This window comes from Pelecanus crispus, chromosome 2, assembly GCF_030463565.1.
Source record: "Pelecanus crispus isolate bPelCri1 chromosome 2, bPelCri1.pri, whole genome shotgun sequence".
Taxonomy (NCBI): domain Eukaryota; kingdom Metazoa; phylum Chordata; class Aves; order Pelecaniformes; family Pelecanidae; genus Pelecanus; species Pelecanus crispus.
This window is the reverse complement of record NC_134644.1, coordinates 12749662-12770361: the sequence shown is the minus strand read 5'-3', so window position 1 is coordinate 12770361 and position 20700 is coordinate 12749662. Positions and strand designations below refer to the sequence as shown.

General features: G+C 43.4%; 1 protein-coding gene across 1 annotated transcript in view; it reads left to right on the top strand.

Moving 5' to 3' along the window:
* Positions 1–20700, top strand: part of ADARB2 (adenosine deaminase RNA specific B2 (inactive)) — a 115934-nt gene that overhangs the window by 75845 nt on the left and 19389 nt on the right. Inside the window, exons 5-6 of the mRNA XM_075706579.1 lie at positions 93–244; positions 18537–18705. Of these exons, the coding sequence (XP_075562694.1) occupies positions 93–244; positions 18537–18705 (321 nt within the window). The remainder of the gene's footprint in view (positions 1–92; positions 245–18536; positions 18706–20700) is intronic.

Below are 20700 nucleotides of genomic sequence, written 5' to 3'. Positions count from 1 at the left end.
CAAACAGAGGGAGAAAAACAGAGAGTGAGAGAGCAGAAATGTTTCTGATTTGGCATGTAACAAATGACCTGGAACTTCTTCTGTGATCATAGCAAACGGCGAGAAGACTGGGAGCGATCAATCTTCGTGCGATTAAAAGAAGGAGGCTACAGGCTGCGGGAGAACATCCTGTTCCATCTGTACGTGAGCACTTCACCCTGCGGAGACGCGCGCCTCAACTCCCCCTACGAAATCACAACCGACTGTAAGAAAAAAAAAAATCTTCCCTCTCCTTTTTCCCCTTTGCATGTTTTTTTTCCTTTTCTTTCTTTTTTTTTTTTTTTTTTAAGATCAGTCCTTCTTTCTTTGTTTGCTTGCAGAAAATGTGTTTCACTCAAGAGCAGAAACACCGTGGGCTGTGTGGCTTGTGTGTGCCTGTGCAACTGGTGTTCGGTCCTGCATACTGGGGGAAGGTCTACAGGGAAAATAAGAGCTGGGCAAGGCAGTGGGAGACTGCCCTGTGTGCCTGAGCCTCAGTGGCTCTGCTAGGGAGTAAGTCCCCAACCGTCTAGCAGGAAATGCAACCCTAACAGTAAATAAATGCCTTGGGAAGGGTCCTCACAATCTAAGAGATACCTGGAGCCGTGGCCGTGGGCTGGACCAGAGGATCCGGTCTCCAGCTGGGGATGCATGGACTTTTCTCAAGGTTTAGGCAGTACATATGGGTAGAAGGGCTGCATTTACACCAAACCTGAGCTGTCCAGGCTTCAGCGGCTGGAGTCTGAGGTAGAGCCATGATATGATACGATACAATACACTACAATACAGCACATCTGTAGTGTTGGTTGAAGGTCAGACTCTCTCCAAATACCAGCTGCCCTTGCAGTGAATAATGTCAGAACCCTTCCGGAAAGGATCCTTGCCAGGCCATCCTGCCTATGTCAGATCAGCCATATGGCCACTGCATGACAGATGGACTAGATGAAGTCCACCACGCCAGCCTTGGAGTCCCTGGGCCCATACCTATGCTATTTAAGTAGAAACATGGTTTACAAGGAATTTCTCCTCTAGAGGTCATCCTGCAAGTGAGGCAAACAAATCAGATCTTGAGCCAGTGTGGATGCCACTGAGAAACCTTCAGAGCTTGTTGTCCATGAAGAGACATCCCATCTCCACCACATGACCCAGTGCCCTCACCTCGTCACCCCCCCAAACATGCATGTCCCTGTCATTGCCCCACCGTTGCAGAGGCATATCCTTGTTGTGTACCCGCTGCACCAGCTTTGCCCCTGCCACCACAGGGAATGCCCCCAACAAGGGACAGGGGACTTGAGAGGTCTATGGCTTGTTATCACACCTGCCTGTCACTCCATGATCCAATGCACGATGCGCAAGGTGCACTCTTATCTCTGCCCTTGGGTATTGCTTCTCATACACACATTTTACAGTGCTGTAATACCCACAGTGCTGGCTGCTAAATGTACATGTAATGAGAAATAGTCCTTGCCCCGACTACCTTGAGTGTGAAGCAGGCAAGACAGAAGAATGGATAGAGGAGAAAGCATAGGCACAGGAATGTAAAATTAATCATCCAAGGTCACGCAACGACCTAACTTCCTCACAGGCAAATCCATCAGATGGTAGTTTCACTCCTGGTTCTTATTTGTACAAGTTATTTATTAACGATCAGGTATTATTCTCCCCAGACTGGAATCTTTTTGTCATGTGTGAAACAGCAGCTTGCTGGGGCGAGAAAGCAGAATGCACTTATTCAGGAAGGAAATACACTTCCTTACCTGACATGATTTCTACGTTCTGTCAGCAGGATTTATAAAATGAAGCAAAGCAAGTAAATGTTTAAAAGGCAAACAGTAAATTGGCAATTTACTGATGAGGTAACAAAATGAGGAGATGCAGCATCGTCTTAAAAACAAAATTAAAAATAAAAAAGGAAGTGCCTATGAATATCAAAAAATAATAGTGATTTTGGCCTCCCACTTCATGTGTGTATCAAGAGATATCTAAAAAGGCTTTATATTTAGTTAAAGGCCCTCCTGTTTTCCAGAAGGCAGCCTTCATGGGACACCCCTTACCTGACATCAGAATCAGAAGCACCAAAATCTGTGATTATTTTTAAAATGTGGTCTATTCCTGAGAACAACCAAAGACTATCTAGGATGGATTCTGCTTTTTCATGCCTGAGGAAGGAAGTGCTTTGGGCAGCTGATGGCCAGTGCTGCTTGTTGATATGCAGCTGAACCCAGCCCTGGAGGTGAACCACACTTGGCTCATGGATTGCTTCAAAAAGCACGTAAATCAGCCAGCTAATGAGGGAATGCTTCTTCAGATTAGAGTACATATAGGAAGCTGTGTTTAAAAATACATAACCACGCAACAACTGACACTCATACAGTAAAAATACGTGGTCACAAAAATACTTTTCAAGCCAGTTGTTACAGCAGTTCTTGTCCCAATGCAGAAGCTGAGGCAGAAAGGGCTGTGTGGCTTACCCAAGGTTACACAGTGATTCAATAGCAGGACGTGCAGAGGCGCTACATGTCATTTGTATTTCACTCTTTTAAGCAGATCCCTCTACCGTTGTCCTGTGTTCTTAAAATAATTTAGCACTGTATAAAAAGCCATGTTGCCAAAAGCTGTCATTCAGTGAGATAAGCATTTCCTTTTAGCTCACATTATCCCAGAGACATCTGGGAAGATAAGTATTTTGTAATGTTTATCATTCAGATCTTCTCTTTTTTTTTTTTTTTTTTACTGAAGAAATAACCTTTCTTTCATCCAGTAATGACAAGAAACTCCAGATGAATGCTGTTTCATTTCTTAAACAACAAAGAAGCCTCTCCTAGAGCTAGCGCAAGCCATCAAACGTTACTGATTATTCTCTAAAGATGCATTAACATTTAAAAACAGTGTCTCACCATGTGGTTTCTGGTTTTGCAAAGGAATATGATAAACCTTTATCAATATAGGGAGTGAGTAAAATCCACTTCTCAAATCTCCTTCCAAATATTTCCTATTATCCACCATGTCTTCCCAGCACCCCCAGGGAGGCCTCACATTTCCTTCTTATGAGCTTTGTTCTGGTAAGCGAGGAGATAAGGTAGCATGCACTTGAAACCCAGTTTCCTTCTTACTGGATAGTGCAGGGTACCAAGTTAGCGGCATGTGTAAAAGTCTGACCTCACCATGGTTCATGTGAACAGCTGCAATGCAGAGGAGAAATCCAGGGAGCCCACACCCATGCCAGGTTCATGCAGGAAAGTAAGAGATTAGGGACAGAAAGAGAAAATTTCACATTGATTTGCAGTGATGCCTTTCTTGAATCAGAAGTGAACTGACTTGTTTGTTGATACATCCTTAGCCAGCTCTAAAAGAGAGGCAAAACCCAGCTGGACCAGGGCTGCTCTGAGCAAGGAGGAGTTTTCTAACTCTTTTTTGGTGCCTGTAGGTCAGGAAGCTGGAAGAGCTTACAGGGAATTCAAGTGAAGTTGAAGTTTTGGGAGAGGCTGGTACAATCCAAGAGAGTAGGGGAGGAATTTGAGGGGAGAGGTGCAGGAGTGGGTGACAGTGGGAGAGGAGACCAGCCAGGGTCAGTGGTGTTGCAGGAATAAGAAACTGGGAAATGCCAGAGGGGTTTCAGACAGTTGTGAGAGTTTTTATGGGTTTGTCCTGGCTCCTTCTCTCCAGCCAGTCTCCTTCCCAAGACTCTTTCTGTCATTTTCCAAGGTCACCCACAAGGTTGTAGCACAGCTATATGCTGAGGAAACAGCACGTTCCCAGTATCCTCAGCACTCTCTAATTGCTCCTTTACACACTCGGCTTCTGCCCCTGCTTCATTTCAGTGCTGTAGGTCAGGGAGCCTAGGACAACAACTCCTTTTCCAGTACCTTCTCCCTTTGTGTACATCCAAGCAAGGTATGCCTGGATTTCTGACTTCTCCTGAGGGCAGTATCACAGCACCAAGTTACCGTGGGTTTCCTGGAAGTTTCAAGGGGGCTGATGTTTTCCATTACAGCACACCAGCTCCAGCTCCTGAGGTGGACCTGCAGCCATGGGGACAGCTAGCGCTGTAATATTTGTTGCATGTTTTACACCTTCCCCTGAATCTAGGGCAAACCACAGAATAATCAAGCCCTTAATTTGCTAAAGTGCCTTCCTAGCTAATTTAGGACTTCTTGACTCATTGCCTTTTTTTTTTTTTAAGAGCCTCTTGAAAAGCAAAATGAATTGCTTAAAAAATGAGCTAATAAATCCTTCACTTCCCCACTCCTCCTTCCCTGGCAGGATTTTACCTCATTGACCATCTTTCTTCTAGAGGTGTGTTCTCTCTTTTTCACTACATGGATTGCCAAAGCAACACAGAATTTGCCCCAGGGTTTGTCTCCATTCTTCTCCCCTGGGCTGCTTTTCCGTCTCTTGCTAACATGCTGTATTGCCTTGTACCATTGACTCCTTGATAGCCCAGCTCCTGTTTTATCCCACACTCCCTTTAGGTCTGAAACACACCATTGCATCTGCTCCACATGGGGTCTTCCTCCTGCTTGTCTATTAACCTACAGCTGTGCTGAAGCTCTCATGCACACACATTTGACAGAGCTCTCATCTAAACAGGATCCACTTGCAATCACGTGAGCTGGATCATTGCCTTGGTAGGTGATGTGACCAGGAGAAGATGTGCACTGCAGTTTTCAGAGAAGTTGGGGAACTGAAGAGTACCCAGCAAGACAAGTTTGCATTCTGTACTTCAAGTGTGCTTTCACTGTGCAAACCTGTGCTTTCCCTGCCTGTGGCTCTGACTGCTGGATTCTACATCCCATTCTCACATAAAATGTTCTGGGTTAACCCCCAAAGCTGGGGCTGCCTCAAAGGGTTGCCCTGCTCACACTGCAACTCAGCACTCTGTGTTCAGATGGGGCTGCCCCAGATTGCATCAGTGTATGATCCCCAGATCAGAGTCTCTGTAAGTCATAGCCTGAGCAGAGTGGCTGGAGAGGGCCAGGTTCAAACAGAAGCCATCTAAGGAGCCTGTCTGTCAAAAAAAGATGGACACAAATGACCCCCTGTGATTGTCAGGAAATTTTTAGGCCCAGAGATCTGCATTCAGGGTCCTGCAGGCCGGTATCAAGATGCAAATACAATGAGGAAGTTTATGGCACCAGCTGGGCTAAAATCCCTCCCAAAAGCATTGGGTTTTGTGAACGTTATTGGATGTGAAAGGGGAAGAAATCTGTGCCTTCCTTCTGCCAATCCCATGTTTGTTTAAATGGACAAATTCTGTTCTTGTCAGTAGATGATAAAGGGGGAAAAGCATTTCAAGAACCATCTAAATAACTCAGTGATCTGAAAAGAAAATAGATATCTGTAACTACAAGAAAATGAAGGTCCTAACACATTACTGCCCCTGTTACAAAAATCAAGGGTAACCGTAGGTCATCCCTTGGGCTTGGGCACTATTATTTGTTTCTGTTGTACAAGTGCTCCCAGATATCGTATTGCTCCGTTGTGACTGCTGGCCTGCTGCAGCTTGGGAGACCATATTGGAAATTCGTAGCTAGTCAGTGCATGGTGCAACTTCCTCCTAGGTTGCAAAGTTGATTTTATGCTGATGAATGGCCCGTCTGTGGAACTGGGATGAAGGTGCATTATATTCCTATTTTTCATATGACTGAGCAGAACAATACCTTGGGGGACCTCAGAACAAAATTATCATAGAGAACCATGGCCAGAAGTAACACAAAAGAAAAAAATGCACACACCACTGTAGGCTGCAGCACTGAACACTGCCTCAGGAGAAATAATCCTAGTATTGGATGAATTATTGTGGTCAGCCCAGATTGCTTTGTCATGTAAAGGATGCTGCAGAAATTGCAAACACAGCATGAGGCTGTTGGATTACTTCAGGGGCTAGGGAACTGGTTATTAAAGGTGAAGAGAAATTGTCCTTTTGATTCGTTGAGACTAGACTGGAATGGAACCAAAAGGTTTGGGTTCAGGGTGTGAGCACAGCACCCTTTGTCATCCACCTCGGAGATAAGTCCTGTTTAAGCAATGGCCCCTTCCTGCTTGTGCCACTGACACAGCCTCAATTTACCCAAGTATGTTCAGAGGAAATGCAAAGACTTTCTACAGTTAACTAGAAGCTGGTCTGTCAAGGAGCTTACGTCCCTGCTTGGGTCTGTTAGCAGTCACTGGTTTTATAAGTAATTGCCCTGTTTTCTAACTCAATCCTCCCGGGCTGCTGAAATGCTGTTTCAGAGTGTGGCTGCTTTCACTCAAGTTAACTTGGTAGGGAAAGCATGGTCACAGGGCTGTCCCCTCTGGTTAGTGCTCTCCGTCACTTACACACATCACCCACGGCTGGGAGCAGAGGTGAAGTGTGCTCCTGGCCAGGATGGGCAAAGAGGAGAGCAGAGCCCAGCCCAGGTGTAGTGGTCCTCTGTCCCCCTGAGCACTGCAGGTCTGAGCAGTGGGCTGATTTATCTCAGGGCTTGCCAGGTGTGGAGGTGGTGCTGCATGTAGCCAGTTCAAAGATTTCTCCCCAACATCCAACATAAATCCCTGCTGGGATGGGGGGAGTTGCCTTCTTCTGAGGCAAGTGGGCAAAAGGATTTCAGGAGAAGGAAGTGTGGCTGAGACGGATCAGTGGGACCCTGGGACAGGAGAGCCATGGAGACGATGGGAAAGTTTGGCAGGGGAGGGGTGGTGTGATGTTCAGCTTTGATGGAGGGAGTGGGCAAGAAACAGCAATGGAAGGCCTGTGAGGGGTGGGGGGACTCTGGAAAGCTTTGGGATGAGTGGAGTTCCTCTCCTCCCAATGCACAGCACCCACACAGGACCTGCAGGCACTGGTTTGACCCATCTCCAGCACTGTAAGAAGCTTTTCCTCCCCCAGCATCTCCTACTCACTCTCTGCTCCTCCAAGGCTGCAGGGCAGGGAGATAAGAGAGGAGAGATCAAAGACTCATGTCAGGGGGATCAGAAGGAGCAGAGGCAGGGACTGGCCAAAGCTCTTTGCTGTGAACCCTGCAGCCCTTCTGATGCCACCTGAGGGAAAAGCTGCAGAAGCAGCAGCTGTTGCATCTCCATGTTCAGAAAGACCCATTGCTCAGACAGAGAAGCAGTGCCAGAGGGTCTGCAAATATGTGGTCCAGGTGTTCTGGCTGCTGGAAATCACATCATTTTTGGTAATCCAAAGGAGAGGTCTGATGCCCTACATGGCCTGCCATGCTAAACCTTTTGCCAATCCCTAGGGTCAGCTCTATCCCCTAAACCTGACAGAGAAACTAGTGATGTCCAGGCTTAGAAAGAGTGTGGTGAGATTGTGAAAGCACTCGTGGTTTTATTGTTGGTATTATCATGCTTGATCCCATGTCCTGGTTTCAGCTGGGATAGAGTTAATTTTCTTCCTAGTAGCTGGCATAGTGCTGTGTTCTGGATTTAGTATGAGAATAATGCTGATAACACACTGATGGTTTAGTTGTTGCTAAGTACTGCTTACACTAGTCAAGGACTTTTCAGCTTCCCATGCTCTGCCAGGTGCATGAGAAGCTGGGAGGGAGCACAGCCAAGACAGTTGACCCAAATTGACCAAAGGGATATTCCATACCATATGATGTCATGCTCAGTATATGGGGAAAGCTGGCCAGGGAGCAGCAGTTGCTGCTCAGGGACTGGCTGGGCATCAGTCTGCAGGTGGTGAGCTGTTGCATCACTTGTTTTTTTTTCCCCTGGTTTTGTTTCTCTCTCTCTTTGTTCTCCTTTTCATTACAACTTTTATTATTTTATTACTACTACTACTACTACTACTACTGTTATTATTATTATTATTATTTCATTTCAATTACTAAACTGTTCTTATCTCAACCCACGAGTTTTCTTACTTTTGCCCTTCCGATTCCCTCCCTGATCCCACCGGGGGGGAGGGTGAACAAGCGGCTGTGTGGTGCTTGGTTGCCAACAGGGACTAAACCACAACACCCCAGAATGCACCGCTGAAAGAGGTTCTTGTTTTGCTACATTGGAAGTCCTAAAGCTTTCAGTTCCAACTAATCGACCTGTTAAAGTTTGCTTTTGCTTCATATTTTGTTATTAATCAACATGAGGCTGGGTAGTTAGGGTTTTAGTGGAGTTTTGCTAAAGCTGACTAGTGAATAACCACTTCACTTCACGGACAACTTTTAGGTCTCAAAGTACTGACTGGCTGGAAAGAAATCAAAACCTGTCAGGCAAATTTTTGAAATAAAATATTTGTGTGAAAGCGGGATCACATCCTGTATTTTTCATGTCTCCTGGTCAGCAGCACACTAACAAGGGGTAGAGAAAAACCCTACTTCATTTCCTTCCATGCCTAGTTCAGGGTGAGCATTTTCATTCAAGGCCACTTAGTCTCAAAGAAGAACTTGAACCTGTATTTCCCAAGCCCTGGATCAGGGCTCTGGTGAATTCACTATCAGCTGAGCTAGACAGCTCCCTTTCTTCAGTCTCTGTTATGAAACTTTGTCAGATCATGAGAAAGCTTTGACAATGCATTGAAAATGTCCCAATTACCTCTTCTTGTGATATTCTTGGCTGCTTTTGCTTATTTGGGTTTTGTTGGTTCAGGGGGAGTTTTAAAGTAGAAAATAAGATTTTTTTAGAAGGATGTGTCAGCACAATATGTGTCTATCTGGGAAAAGAGGACGAATATGCTGGAAACTATGGTTTGCTCAAAGCCAGCATTGGCCACAGCTTTGAAAAGCTTTCATGTAAAGCAAAATGTGTTTGTTAGGATTCAGGGAAACAGGTTTCCACAGCTATAATCAGATCCTAATTTTAACAGAATGCTTGAATAGCCAAAGGGAATTGCACTGTACTTATTGATTCTGCTTTCTTATGGGTTTTGCTGCTTTGTAAAACACTGCATTTGGACACAATGTTCAGCTGTGATAAAAAGGCTACATTAATCAGCAAAAGGCCATGGCTGAGAAGCTTTCAGAATAGTAGCAGAAAATTTCACCAAGAAAAGCTGTTTGTCCCTGAATTTGTCCAACCCAAGGAATAATAACATCTGAGGTTCTCCAAGGTGCCCTGAATCAGGGACAAAGAGACAGCATGCTCCTGGACATGGCTGCCCCAGTTCCACCCCCAACATCCCACACCCTGCTAGAGATACGTGCCTAATTACAGCACATATTTTGGGTGGAACAGATCAAAACATAGTTGGGAAGATCCCTGTGGGCAAAAACTACACCCACTCAGATCTAATTTGTCTAATTTACCTTTCCACTGGGTGGGAGTCACAGGTAAAGCTCATGAGCTGAGTTTTATAAAGCTTGTTAAGCAACTTCAGGTCCAGTTAAGATCTCTGCGGGACTTTTGAAAGTCCTTAGGCTCCTGGGGAGTTTCTTAGAGTCTTATGAAGAGAGAAATCTGAAGACAGCTGCGTAAGAGTGACAAACAATTTAATCCTAACTATGACTCTGCTGGTACTTCTCTAGCTACCCTTGAGCAACTCACCTTACTCTGGTCATTTCTATTTCCATACCTGTAAAATGGCAGTAAAAGGTATCCAGCTGTCACAACTTTGAGGAAGGGCAATTAATGCTGAGAGTAGGATATTAAAATGGAAAGCATTATATATTCTAAGCACTATTATATCATTATTCAGAATAATTTAGTAATTACAATCCATAGATTTTTAAGGCCAACGGGGACTATTTCCTGATGATCTGGATTGAATTTCTCCAGCCAGAGACTGTAGGACTTTACTCAGTAGTTTCTTTCTACAGCTCCAGAAGCCGAAGTTGAACCAGGGTATGTCTGGTGATACAGCAGGAACCACAGCCTCTCTAGGCTCATACCAATCACAGGGGGGGCTGAATATCTGTCAATATTATTGACAGATTTCTGTTGTTTCTGTCTCATGGGGTTCATTTTCTGGTTTCATATTTTGCTGACTTCTTTCACAACATTTTTCTTAAATCACTCTTGAAGATTTGAATTTCCAAACAACAACAAAAATGCCAAAGCCACATGAACAACAGCATGTTTTGTTGATAAAAGAAAGAGGGTTATGATGAATAACACATTCCCTTCATGTTTGTGTAAACTTTTTGATTAAAACATGGCAGGGGAGAGAATTTTCACCAAATGGGCAATTCCAGTGATGTTGACAATATTTCACACAAAGTATATTTAAAAGATAAAGCCTAGTTTTAAAAGAAAACATTTTTCATTTTTAAAAAACAGGAAAAAGATACAATGACACATAGCTTAGGACATAGGTGAACAACTGGTCCCCACTGGCCTCCGACTGATGGGGCATCTCGCTCTCCACACGCAGCTTCCAGCCACTGCCCTGGCTTTGCTCAGCCGCTGACCCGGGCACCAGCAGCAGGTCCCCACACTGTCAAAGATGAGCTGACCATTGCTGGAGACCGGCTAATGTGCCTCCGTGGCTGGTGACAAGGCTCATGAAGGCTTCAGAGGCAGAAGTTTTCTCCATCATACAGTTCACAGTGCCAGCAGAGCCGTTCACCAGGTCTCTAGACTTTGCTCTGCAGGGGCAGCTGTGCTTCCAAAGCAATGGCGTTGCACATCTGATTTTAGATGAGAGGAGCAATTAGTAATTAAAAATAATAATCTTGAAGTGTTTGCGTTGTACTTTCCCTGATTGCCACATGCACAGAATCTTAATTCCACTGATAAATGTTGTGCTTTTGGCTTCAACATACTAATGCACTTCTACTGCAGAGCAGGCTGGTGTCTGCAGCCTGCGTTTGTAGGTGGTATCAAGGATCTCCTCCATGCCTGACCCAGTACTGCTCATTCCTCTTTGCCTGTAACAGTTATTTATAACTCTCAGAGGAAACGGTGCATGACTTCATTGCCAAAACAGTTGTTTTCAAGAGAATTTTAACTAGTTACTTACATTTTGATCCCAGGGGTTCCCCAAAGACAGGTATTAGAGAAAACTAGTTTATAGGGTACATATTTTGATCTATTTCTCACATTTTTGTCCCAAGGGGTTAAAGCTTGCTGAGAGACCAGGGCTTACTTAGAAGTTAGCACAATGGCAAAATGGATTTAATGTGTTAGAGTCCTTTTCTTCACTCTAGCAATTAGTTTCATAAAGGTATTCTAGCACCTCTCCCTAAGATGAGCATTCAACACATTTCATATTATTCTCCAAAAATAATAAAAAATCTTTGCAAAATGCTATGTCACCTGAACAGATGAAATTTTGTCCCTCAGTGATCATATGTGAAGGCATTTTGATGGAACAAAATGAAGAGTTTTCATTAAAACACTCGGTGTTGAACTTTACTAAGATGGAGTACCATTCTTACACCCTTCCTACAGTTACTATCTCTAACAACACAGCTCAAACCAAAAATCGTACTTTAATTAATATGTACTTAAAACAGATAAGGACAAAAAATGCAGTAATTTCCTTTCTGTTCTTTTGGATTCAGACCTCAAGTTTTCCCCATCACTGATTCTTCTTATGGATTGAACACTACATATTGATGAACCATGAATGGGCAAATTGCCTTTGCTTTCACACCTTGTCTGTACATCACTTGAAACTATTGGCAGATGAAAATTTATGGAAGAAGTAGAAAGATTCAAAAATGTTAGTTGAAGATTAATGGTGAGGAAAAAGATTAACACACTGAAGGTAACATTTTTATCAGGTCATGGTGTGCCTGATTGCTGTCCAAAGTCAGGATTTCAGCCAGGAAAGGTGCAGGGAGGGGGGGGAAAGGTAAAGAAGTTCAGTTTCAACTGTTAATTTTCATTCCACAAATTACAGGTGTCCCAAGTTTTGTAACATTCTTAGATAAAGTATGTATTCAGTGTTTATATTTGTATATAGGGTTCAATGATATGATCCAAACCCCAGATCTGCCCTCACGTAGGCTCTGGGAGTGAGCAGAAGAGCTCCCCTGGGACCACATTCAGATGCAATAGGCCTCCTGGCCTACATGTTAAAAGTATATATTGACCTAAAGGGATTCAACTTGACATACTTTTAACCCTTGCAAGGCAGATGCTTGTGTTCCCTCCCAGGAAGAATGCATCCCTGCACTTGCTGCAGAGGTAGTACACAAGACCCTGACAAGACCACTGCTTTTACCTGTCTAGCCCTTGGTGTGATGAATCAGCAGGCTGGTCCTGCTTGACCAGCCTGATCTCCTTTTATGACCTGGTGACCCACCTGGTGGATGAAGGAAAGGCTGTGAATGTCATCTACCTGGACTTCAGCAAAGCCTTTGACACAATCTCCCATAATATTCTCCTTAGGAAGCTGGCAGCTCATGGCTTGGATAGGCGTACTCTTCACTGGGTAAAAAACTGGTTGGGTAGCCAAGCCCAGAGGGTTGTGGTGAATGGAGTTAAGCCCAGTTGGTGGCCAGTCACGAGCGGTGTTCCCCAGGGCTCTGTTTTGGGGCCAGCCTTGTTTAATATCTTTATCAATGATCTGGATGAGGGGATTGAGTGCACCCTCAGTAAGTTTGCAGATGACACCAAGTTGGGTGGGAGTGTCGATCTGCTGGAGGGTAGGATGGCCCTGCAGAGGGACCTGGACAGGCTGGATCGATGGGCCAAGGCCAACTGTAGGAGGTTCAACAAGGCCAAGTGTCAGGTCCTGCACTTTGGTCACAACAAACCCATACAACGCTACAGGCTTGGGGAAGAGTGGCTGGAAAGCTGCCTGGCCGAAAAGGACCTGGGGGTGTTGGTCTACAGCCGGCTGAACATGAGCCAGCAGTGTGCCCAGGTGGCCAAGAAGGCCAACAGCATCCTGGCCTGTATCAGGAATAGTGTGGCCAGCAGGAGCAGGGAGGTGATTGTTCCCCTGTACTCGGTGCTGGTGAGGCCGCACCTCGAATACTGTGTCCAGTTTTGGGCCCCTCAGTACAAGAAAGACACTGAGGTGCTGGAGCGTGTTCAGAGAAGGGCAACGAAGTTGGAGAAGGGTCTGGAGCACAGGTCTTATGAGGAGCAGCTGAGGGAACTGGGGTTGTTTAGCCTGGAGAAGAGGAGGCTGAGGGGAGACCTTATCGCTCTCTACAACTACCTGAAAGGAGGTTGTAGTGAGGTGGGTGTTGGTCTCTTCTCCCAGGTAGTTAGCAATTGGACGAGAGGAAATGGGCTCAAGCTGCATCAGGGGAGGTTTAGATTGGATATTAGGAAGAATTTCTTCACGGAAAGGGTAGTCAAGCACTGGAAGAGGCTGCCCAGAGAGGTGGTGGAGTCCCCATCCCTGGAAGTGTTCAAAGAATGGGTAGACGTGGCACTCTGGGACATGGTTTAGTGGGCATGGTGATGTTGGGTTGATGATTGGACTGATGATCTTAGAGGTCCTTTCCAACCTTACTGATGCCTAGTTTTTACTTTCATTAAAAAATAATCCAGCCACCAAGCCAGGAAACATGAAATGATTACTCTACCCTTAATTGGTTTAATGGTGGACTTGGTAGTGTTAGGTTAATGGTTGGACTGGATGATCTTAAAGGTCTTTTCTAACCTAAACGATTCTATGATTCTATGATTCTATGAATCCTACCCTCAGAAGCCACAATTCAGCTTTGCACGTTGTGAGGGAGTTTATTCTTTTTTCCCTAAATCCAGTCTTCTTTCAGAATATCCCTAAAGTTTCTTGCTTTCAAAAGCTGGCCCACTGCATTTTAGCCTCACTCTCTGCTGGTCATGAAAGCATGACACAGCAGAGATTTATTTGCCTAGCCACCCCACCCAGCAAAGGAGACACATCCAAAGCAGTCAGTGTGCCATGATGCTCACTTCAACACTTCCAGAAACAGTAATATTGCACATTTATACAGCATCTGCTTGAGGAAAGTGTCTCTCTAACAACCATCAAAATACAAAGGCAGTCATATGTTAACACTTCTCTTTCCACCCCTTTGTTTCAAACCACTCTAAGGAAGCTTTATAAACCATGCTGATGAATGGAGGGTCCAGCCCTGAAAAAATGCAAGATAGGCTGGTTTATTTCTTCTTTCATGAGGAGAGAACAGCCTCCACTGAAGCAGGGAAATAGAAAATGAACCTCTGAGGCAGTCATGCAAAATTTCAGACAGAGCCTTACTTGTGTGATTCTGTTTAATCACCATCCATTTCCTCGTCACTCTTCAACTAAATAATAAATATGGAGTGGCTTTTTTCATTACCATTTCAGCCAGAACTGGTCCTGCAGAAAATATGAAAATAAGGGGCGAGCCTTGAAATCAGTGGGTTTCACTGATTTTAAATACAAGGCACCTGTGTAAATTTCTAATCCAATAATTAATAATCCAGTGCCTTTTTATCTTAGGAACTCTCATGAGTAATTTCCACATCTGAGTGTAGCACACATCATAAATCCACTCCAAATGATTTTTAAATTTGTCCTTTCCAATTCTGGTTTGAATTGACATTTTGTTCTGGTTGAAGTGGCATCCTCAGACGCCTTCTCCCCTGCAATTAGTTGAGATTAAGCAGTTGGAGAACCAGCACAGCAAAGATCAGAAATGCTCATAGTCACTAATGCTTTGATCATACTGAACAGCAGAACAGCAGTAGGCTGTAGTTTGTGACTTTAAGTTGCATAAATAAATATATTTCTGAGACAGCTTTAAAATGATCCATAGCAGGCTGTGCCAGCAAGTGGACTGCATTTTTTTACACTGGCAAGCAGCTTAAGTGCTAGAGTCTGTCTGCAGCTTCACTGCAAAACACACAGAGCATCATTTTTTTCTTTGTTCAATATTTATATCTTCCCGTGCTACTTAATGACATGCTAAAAAAGAACTAAGTGTGTTCCAACTGCATATCTGGATTTATTTAATCATTGTCAATCTGAAAGTATTCAGAGCTTTGGGTTATTAGTATTTTATATAAATGCTACAGATCATCTTTTGGAGCATGTGTGCAGGCTATCCCAGTAATGTGAGCAGCCTGAGACAGGCAGCACAGCACAGGGTTTTAGTCACACCCTATCTGTTGAATTTAATAGCAGTTGAGCAGCTAAAATCCCTTATCAGTGCTGTGGAAGTGTATCCCAGGGTGAACATACGCTGGCCACAGCTGCCTGAATCCTATCACCTAATGCCATCTGCTTGGCCGCACCCTGGGTAGAACACACATTATGGGGAGCAAAGTTTCACACGTGGGCTGAGTTAATAGAAGCATTTGGGAACTGAGATGGTCTGTGCACTTGCACACACTTCCTAAATGCTTTTAAAAACTTTATTATTCAGTTTCTGGTACTTGCAGGCCAGGGCTGAGATGTTACAATAACAACCAGGTATTGAGAACTTTGGACTTTTTATTTCCTTCAGTCCTGAGGGAAATGGAGAAGACCATATAGACAAATAAAAAATTAAATAAGCAGACCCCCCACTCTTACAGAAATGTTTCAGATCTCTTTCCCCTCAAATTGTTGGTCTATACTTTAAATTCCCCAAGTGCTCAACAGTTGTTTGCAGGGTTGTTTCTTCTTCTTCTTCTTCTTCTTCTTCTTCTTCTTCTTCTTCTTCTTCTTCTTCCCCTGAACTGACTCTCTCCTTATCTCTGTCAGCACATTGTGGGATGCTTTGCCCCTTACTAGGTAATATTTATATAGTGAAATCAAAGTCACATAAACGATGGGCTGCTCACCTTGTCATGCAGTCACTAAAATTCCCTAGTAGTTACATGTCCCTTTGCATGTATGCAAAATGTAGACCTATCAACGTGGTGAACTGCCCAAAAAAGAGTAATCTAGGAGACCAATGCACCTACAGGGGAAGGTCGGAGTGGGAGCTGAGAAAGCAAGGGGAATGTAGAGAGAGATGGAAAATGGGAAGAGAAGACCTAGCAAGGAAAAGAGTCTTCTAAAAAAAAATTGAGAAAGAAGCACTAAAATTCATTTTTTCCTGAGGGATTTCCAGTAGGTGGACTCCTGTGGTAGATTTTTATTGAAAGGAGAGCATCTGGTCTTCATAAATAGTTTTTGAGCAGTACCCTTAAATGAATTTGCAGAAGAAGGAAGCATCATTATCTTCATTATACCTGTGGGAAAGCTTAGGAAAAAAGAACTGATTTGCTTAAAGTCAAACTTTCTACCAGCCAAAACAGCAATAGTGTCTTGAGTCACTCTTCACTGCTTCCCTGGCAGAGGTCTAGCTCTGCCGTGCCATCAGTTCTCGGTGTGTGCAGACTAAGGCAAAGTGGTTTTGCTATACATTTCTTGCTGTTGCTCAGTCAGATGTGTTTGCTAAGCAGAAGTGATCACTTTCTCCTTCTGTTGTCCAAATTTCATGGCACCTTCCCCACAAGTCTGTTGTTTAGTAATAAAAAATGCTGCTCACCACTGCTTGAAGTTTTTAAAAAACGTTTCCCCACCGAGTCCCAAGAAATATATGGACCAGTTCCCAGATAGCTAATCCCATCCAAAGACCATCTTCTGAATGATACCGCAGGAGGCATCCCAGGCAAGAGGAATGTACATAGGATCAGCACACATGACCGTGAAAATATTTTCCTAACAGTGTTGTCACAGCCCAGCAATTTGAGGGGAGAGGGATCTGAGAGTTTCTGAAAGTTTGGCATTTTTGCATATTGAAGTTTTTATTTGTCTTCATTGGCTCTTCCCAGTTTCCCTCAGGACTGACATTTGGGAAGCCACAATACTCCAAGTCTGGTGGTTACCCCAGTGTCTCAGATTGTGAGGTGCTCTGTGACAACTGGGCACAAGCACCCCCGCACCCTCACTGGGACACCACTGCTGCTGGGGATGGCAGTGCAATAACCACTCTCCCACAGACTCAGTTCCCAAAGCAGCACAAACAAATCCTACAGTATTTGCAAATGTTTCAGATATGATGGAGCCTGGTTTCAGGTAGGAACTGGTTTTGACCATGACTAGTCAATCCAATTGGTACCTGGTCCAGCCTGCTGCTGGCACACACATCCCCATCTTAAATTTTAACAGAGCAGGAAGGAAGTAAAGAGGCAATGATTGGTGGGGCCTCAGCTTCCCATCTGCTGGCAGATCACAGCTGACTCTCTGGTTCTACATGTGTTCACTGCTTCTGCTAATCCCAATGGGCTGCAGCGATTTATTTTCCCATACCATTTTTGTAAAGCATCCATTGGCAGCAGCCAAAGTCAATCAATTGCATCCACCAGAGCTTGCAGCACAGACAACAGTCATACAAAGCAAAGATGATAAAAAATGACAGAAGGAGAGAGCAGGCAGCTAGGGAGCGTGCACGGAGCCTGCTGCTCACAGTCAGAGGTTCAATCAGCCCCGCAACCTGGGACTCCCCTGTGCTACTTGGTGCCAGGAACCCAGGCAGCCCTGTAGCCTGCTGAGGGCTGAGGAGCATCACCTTCACAAGCAGAAGCCTTCTGGTCCAGCTGAGGGGCAGGCCATGGAAAAATACACTGGAGAGTTAGAAATATGGGCAAAAGCCATCTGTAGAAGCAACGCTCCTTTTCCTTGAAAGCAAAGGCCATCATGTACCGTCTTTTGTTATTTTCCTTTGAGCTAAAGGGAAATTGTGAAAGGTCTGCTTCATGGAGAAGGTGTCCTCCAGTGAAACCCTCTGAGAGTAAGAGGGTGAGCAGACCCAGAGGATTCCCTTGCTCCTGCATTGCTGTTCTTTTCCAACCAAAATATCCAAGGGTAACATAGCAGTATAAAGAGGGTAAGAGTGATTTTGATAATGAAATTCTTTTTCATAAAAGTGAAGGTGAAGTACTTTAGAAATGTCATTATCTTCTACACTTACTGCATATCTGCAGGACTCAGTTAAGTTCACTGCTTGTAGCACAGGACAAGTGCGTTCCCTGCTTGCCCTGTGCCACCCCAAAAGCAGCTGCCTTGCACTCAAATATATAATATCACAGAAGTGACAGATGACAATTGCATAAAAGATATTGGTGTGACACAAAGCAGTAGTGTACCTCACTTTAGGGAGATTATAAAGGGAATTTAAGCAATGAATACCTACCAAGTTTTGATTTGCTTTTGATCCAGAGTTTAAAACCTGAGCTTTTGAGAATTTTGCAGTGAAATTTCATAATAACAAACTAGAACCTCAGTTCTGAAATTATTCAGAAAATGCCACTGAATATGACACTAGGGTATTGGACTGGGTTGTGTCAGGCAGGTGAGACTTCAATCACACTCATTGAACCAAGGTTTTCCACATATTCCCCTGACAGCTCAATCCTATAAGCATGGAGTAAAACCAAGAAATTGTACTGCTTCATTAAAAACCAGAGCACCTCTGTTCTTCTAAAATATGAAAGGGAATGGGAACAGGAACATGACCTCAGCGTGTGCTGTGTGAAAGTTTTGATTGATGTGAAAAAACAACCATGCTAGGGATCACATACTTTTCTCCATTGTGCTGCAATCTTGGGCTGTAATCTCATCTAACTTTGCATTTCATTTAAAGGACCTCCACAGGTGGTTCTGCAAATACAAGCTATGGCATCAATGCAGCCCCTCAGTTTCTTTCTAAAAATATTTAATTATTGCCTCTCGTGTTTATTTTGCCCAGTGAACAGCAGCAAGCACATAGTGAGAAAATACCGTGGGCACCTCCGAACAAAGATTGAGTCTGGAGAAGGAACCATACCTGTCCGGTGTCATAACGCAGCTCAGACGTGGGACGGCGTGCTGCTGGGAGAGCAGCTCATCACCATGTCCTGTACAGACAAAATTGCGAGGTACCGTAGCACCTGATGTATATACATCACAAAACTCTTTGCATGTAGAAAGGAAGTTTGATGACACAGAGGACTACGGCTACTGGTGGAGAATAACTAGCAGGTGCTGAAAAACCCTGCAGAAACAAAGACTTCCTTTGTATGCAAAAATAGACGATATAAATAGGTCGGAATGTAAATAGGACATTTTCCCAAATTCTTCATGGGTCATTAGTTGCTTTTTACAGTGTGACAAAAATATAAACCCTCTTTGCAGCATTTTTGCCAATAAAATTTCAGCGTGCAAATAAAATACATCCACTCTGCTCTTATTGGCTCATTTACCACAAAACTTGCAAACCAACCATCATGCAGATAAACTTAGCTCGTCTGCACCCTATTGGAGAAAGTGCTCTAAAAGCTGCTAGGAATATTTCTACTATTTTGAATGTCATTGCAGAACTTTCATGTCACAGCCCCCTCTGAGGCTTTCTGCTCTGCTCTGTAAATACAACATATCTTTATGTACAATAATTGCTGTATAATAAATATTTCATAATTATTCCACAGTGGCACATAAAATGTAAATACATTGACCATTCTCAATTTAGGATGTTAACTAACAACAAATGATAGCTATCACAAACTGAAAACAAAGTGTGTGCATTTGGATGCATACTTATACTATTAGTATATATCTATACATGCATGTTTACTTATGCTCATAATTATATATATATTATGTGCATTAGCTATAGATGCAGCTCCACATGTAAAACATATTACATTATAGCTATAAAAATGTAAATGTTATGATCAAATTCTCTGCTGGAATATCATGCTGAAGAACTCAGTTAAATTACATCAGCCAAGAATTTGGCCCAATTATTAAATGCCAATATAAACATAATCTTTCAAAAAAAATCAAGCTTTTGTTTAATGCAAATGCATAAATTATGCTCTTAGCTTTAACCAGATGACCTACTGAAGTTAAATTAGTCTGTAGGCTTAGCAAAGCCTGTCATTTTGCCAGAAAAATCTATGACTGAACCAGCAAATGGAAATACTAACAGACTCACAAAATCTGCCCTCTGCTAAGTGTAATCATCACAACTGTTGTGTTTACATGAAGGATAAAAAGCAACTTCTGCTATGTTTTCATTTATTCATAGAGAGATAACAGAAAACCCAAACGGTTTTCAGTGGATGTCCCACGCTGTTTTCAGATGCAGTTTGGTTTTCCAAATTCAGACTCATATGGACTCAAAAAACTAAACAAATTTAAGTTCAAGAATGGAAATAGTGCACTCTCTGTGGTTTTGAATGTCATTAACCAGTGAATTATATATCAGCTTTGCAAACAGTATTATATTTGTTATTGATGGGGATGTTGACTGTAATGCACAGTCTCAAAAGTTGGGTTTTCTCCAAGCACATCTGCTAAGCATTTTCAGTGAATCCTTTCCTTGTTGCCACATATCTAAAGAGCATTAAAGTCGGTGAAGAAAATAAGAATCTACCACAAAGTTTTTCCAGGATAAAAAAAATCTTACAGCTCTCATCTTTGATATTATTATTGCAATAATTGTATGAATTACTGCAATTTTTATTATTTATTTGCACTATAACTCAAATGGGCATGGGATTTTCCTAGACAAAAAAAAAAAAAATCAGCAATTGTTATTCCCTGTTTTGAACAGCAAATGTTTGTTCCCAACAGGGACAGTTAAAAGCTCTGAGGCTTTTAACAAGGGAGTGGAAAAAGCAACATACATAGGAATGGTGATAGTGTTGTGGCACTACAAATGCTTCAGAAGTTTGGATATTTGCGTGTTGCATTGCACTGAGGAAATCTGCAAGACATTTTGGAGAGCAAACAGCCTTGCATGCAACGATGGGTCCAGCTAAAGGGTTGCTGTGGTGAGAGCAGCACAAGCCTGTGCCAGAATCAGCAGCCAGTGCCTCAAATACAGGTCCCAAAAGCCATAGAGTTTCAGTAGTTTGGTTTAGGGCTTT